Here is a 3,739-nt window from a genome sequence, read left to right as displayed (position 1 = left end):
AACACAAAGGTCAGTTCTGTTCTAAAATTCAGGTGGTTTAAATAATTAAAAAATGAAAACAGATTTTTTTTTTTTTTTTTTTTTTTTTACACATTTTAGAACGTAAAATAAATGATACTGCATATTGTGTAATACATAATTAATTATTGAAATATTCATTTTGATTCATCTGATTATGAAATATTCATTGAAGTGTGAACCTGCCCTACTTTGGTCCCTCTGAAAACCATTTTCACACACACACACAATACGATTTCACCCTGCATTATTAAAAAAAAGAAAAAGAAAAGCATATGACAGATAGATGAAATAAAACAAAAAAAATCATTCAAGCTTGCAGAAAATTTTTGAAAATGCGTTTCCAAAGTCCATCTAGATGTGCAGGATCCACCGATTCCAGTCGTACTGGGAAGCTATCACACTGCTCACTGAGCAGATCGGTTGTGTTCGTCAGTGTGTTGCTTCACAGGGACTGAGTGAACGTGCACTTCACCGGTTCAGGCCACCTTCAAGAGCCCAAACATCCGAACAATCGCATTATCGATCTCTGCAGAGGTTTTACTCTTTCATATAATTGCTGATTGATTTTTCCTCCGGTCTGGAGCTGGAAGGATAGGTGAAGTTGAGCACCCACTTATAAGTGGTCAATTTTCTGAACACACAATCTGTTGTTTTGATTTCTTTGCCTCTCTGGCAGCATGGCCCAGAATCAATTTCTCAACACGACCTGGGAGGCTCCGGATCCTTCAAACTCTTCCAGAGATCAGGAAAGCCCTCTCACACACCAGAACATCACCTTCGTCGACTTCTACCTCCACAAGCCCTCGGTGGCCGCGGTCTTCACCATCTCCTACCTGCTCATCTTTGTGGTGTGCATGGCCGGCAACGGGGTGGTGTGCTTCATCGTGCTGCGCAGCAAAAACATGTGCACGGTCACCAACCTGTTCATCCTCAACCTGGCCATCAGTGACCTGCTGGTGGGCATCTTTTGCATGCCGACCACTCTGGTGGACAACATCATAACAGGTCGAGATGTGACGTCTCAGCACTCATAAATTATTTCCTTGTGCTCTTCTGGCCTCTGTACGGGGCTTTGATTTGGAAATATTCACCAAAATAAAAGTGTTTTATGTTTTTTTTTTTTCCATTCAAAGAATTTCCTTCTCCCTGCAGGATGGCCGTTTGGCAGCGTGGTTTGTAAGCTAAGCGGGATGGTCCAGGGGATATCTGTGTCGGCGTCTGTGTTCACTCTGGTAGCCATTGCTGTTGACAGGTGAGTGTTGGGATTGTGTTGCTGGTAATTAAGAGACTTGTGTGTGCGTTTTGGGGAGTGGGTGGGGTTATCCCCGGAGTCATCTTATCCTCAGTGCTTTTCCTTCAATCCCCTTTGTGTCAGGTTCCGGTCCATTGTCTACCCTTTCAAGCAGAAACTGACCATCGCCACCTCCAAGTTAATCATCATCATCATATGGGTCCTGGCCGTGTCCATCATGTGTCCCTCCGGCATTATGCTCCAGGTCACAAAGGAGCAGAGAGTGCGGATAGTCCTCGGCCACCACAACGACACCCGCCCTTTCTACTGGTGTCGGGAAAACTGGCCTAATCAGGAGATGCGGAAGATCTACACCACCGTCCTTTTTGCCATCATCTACCTCGGCCCTCTCAGCCTTATCGTCGTCATGTACGCCCGCATTGGCTTCACACTCTTCAAAACCACCATCACCCCGATGAGGGGCGGCGATGTTGAGTCTAGAGAAGGTCGCAGCAATAACAAGTCGAGCTCAGAAGGCCGCCATACAATTTCTAGGAAAAAGAAGAAGGTGATAATGATGCTGCTGGTTGTGGCTCTGCTCTTCATCTTGTCTTGGCTGCCTCTGTGGACGCTGATGATGCTGAGCGACTACGCCAGCCTGACCGAGCACCAGCATCGTGTCATCAACATCTACGTGTATCCCCTAGCTCACTGGTTGGCCTTCTTCAACAGCAGCGTCAACCCCATCATCTACGGCTTCTTCAATGAGAACTTCCGCAGAGGCTTCCAGGCGGCTTTTAAATTCCAGCTGTGCTCCAGAGACACGCAGCACCAGAAGACCTACTCCCATCGGATCAGGGGGCACGCCGTGATGCCGGTCCAACCTGCCAAACCCAGCAGATCAGGCTCAGGAGCTGGATCGATGTTAGTGGGGAACGGAAAGTGCTCATTTCAGGAGGAGGAGGGTTTGGCCAGTAAGAATGATCTTAAAGAACAGGACCTGATCATGGAAGATCTGGAAACAGTGTCCCATATTTAGGCAGATTTAGGCACACTGACATTTAAGGAGGTTTGGAGGCTTTTGGAGAATCATTTGTTGCATTTGTGGGACAATGGGGCCCCAGAAATACGCAATGAATTGTCCTGTAAGTGAAGGTACATGCAAGCGCTGCAGCATGCAGAGTGCAAGTAGCTCCTAAACGTTTTAAATGTTGAACATGGTTCAGAATGATTGAATACTGAGGGGAAATAATTTTTTATCAAAATCACACCAAAAATAATTAATTGGATGAAATCATTGTGTTAGTTGTTTCAGTTGTGTGTCTATCCAACTGTGTTCATGATTACTCTTGAATGTTGTGTCTTACCTTTGACATTTAAAGAACACCACAGTGATGCAATGTGATCAAACTTTCATTCGGAGGTTTCTCCTCCTGCAGGAAGCTTTTCATGTTTCAGGAAGAATGCGGACCAATCAAAGCTTCTTTGGCAGTTGAGGTGCACACGCACGAGGCCGTGTGATGAAGATTGTGTCAGTTTGGGGCTCGGCTTTGGAAGAGGAAGAGGATGGCAGTTTGCATTCGGAAAGCTTCCACGACTTTCTGCTCCTTGCACATTAGATCGAAATCTGAGCCCCGAAAACAATATCGAAGCGAGGAAAGTTCTCTTCGGTTTAGGAGTTTCTAATTCAGCTGGAAAATCAGAGCAGATAAGAGGTTAGATGGACCCAACGAGCATGGATGCATAATGTGGTAATGTATGTTAAAAGGAGAAGCTCAGGTCGAAGACTAAATCAAATACAGAAACAATCTCATTAATATATCATGCTTAGTATCCATCATTGCTTCACAAAAGGCTCGTTCCTGACTATTTTATAGAGCCAATTAAGTGTAACTGTTGTGCATGAGGTGTTTAAAGATGAAGCCAGCTTCATTTCATAGGGACGAATACGCTGAATAAATAAACCCAGCTGATTCCGTTTTTGTATCAAGATGGAAAGAGGAGAGGATATAAGTGATTTTAAAGAGGGCGTATTGTTGGGGCGCAGATGGCAGCGGCTTCGCTCACAGAAGCTGCTCAACTGGCAGGTGTTTTAGTTGGAACAGTGACTGAAGAGACAGCCGCATTTAAATCTTGGGGAAAGACACGAGCAAATAGACTTTGGAGTAAGTGTTGGAGCTGTGAGCAGGCCTGCAATTGTTACATGATGGTGTTATTTCGCTGTTGCACAAAGGCAATGGCTGCGCACAACATTTATTATTGAAGAGGAACGCATATATGTGATAAATGCTACAGATTGCTACATAACTACATTTTATTTTTATTTTCTTGCAGTTGGTATAGAAAAGCATTAAAGGTGCCCTTTTAGAGAATTTGGACCACAAGTTGCGCTGTGGAGCAATGTTTGTTTTTGTTTTTTTTTTTTTTAAGGTAGGCCACACATGCACATAATGCAATCTGAATTCCTGCTGTTGTTTTCATGCAGTC

General features: G+C 44.5%; 1 protein-coding gene across 1 annotated transcript; it reads left to right on the top strand.

The window, feature by feature from the left end:
* Window positions 1-698: 698 nt before the first annotated feature.
* Window positions 699-2,291, top strand: LOC115052213 (neuropeptide FF receptor 2-like). The gene is made up of 3 exons (XM_029516211.1): window positions 699-1,026; window positions 1,174-1,273; window positions 1,397-2,291. The coding sequence occupies exons 1-3, from the start codon at window positions 699-701 to the stop codon at window positions 2,289-2,291; spliced, it is 1,323 nt and encodes a 440-aa protein (XP_029372071.1).
* The last annotated feature ends 1,448 nt before the right edge of the window (window positions 2,292-3,739 follow it).

Source organism: Echeneis naucrates, chromosome 12, assembly GCF_900963305.1.
Source record: "Echeneis naucrates chromosome 12, fEcheNa1.1, whole genome shotgun sequence".
In the NCBI taxonomy this organism is placed as follows: Eukaryota; Metazoa; Chordata; class Actinopteri; order Carangiformes; family Echeneidae; genus Echeneis; species Echeneis naucrates.
This window is presented reverse-complemented; position numbering and strand designations above follow the sequence as displayed.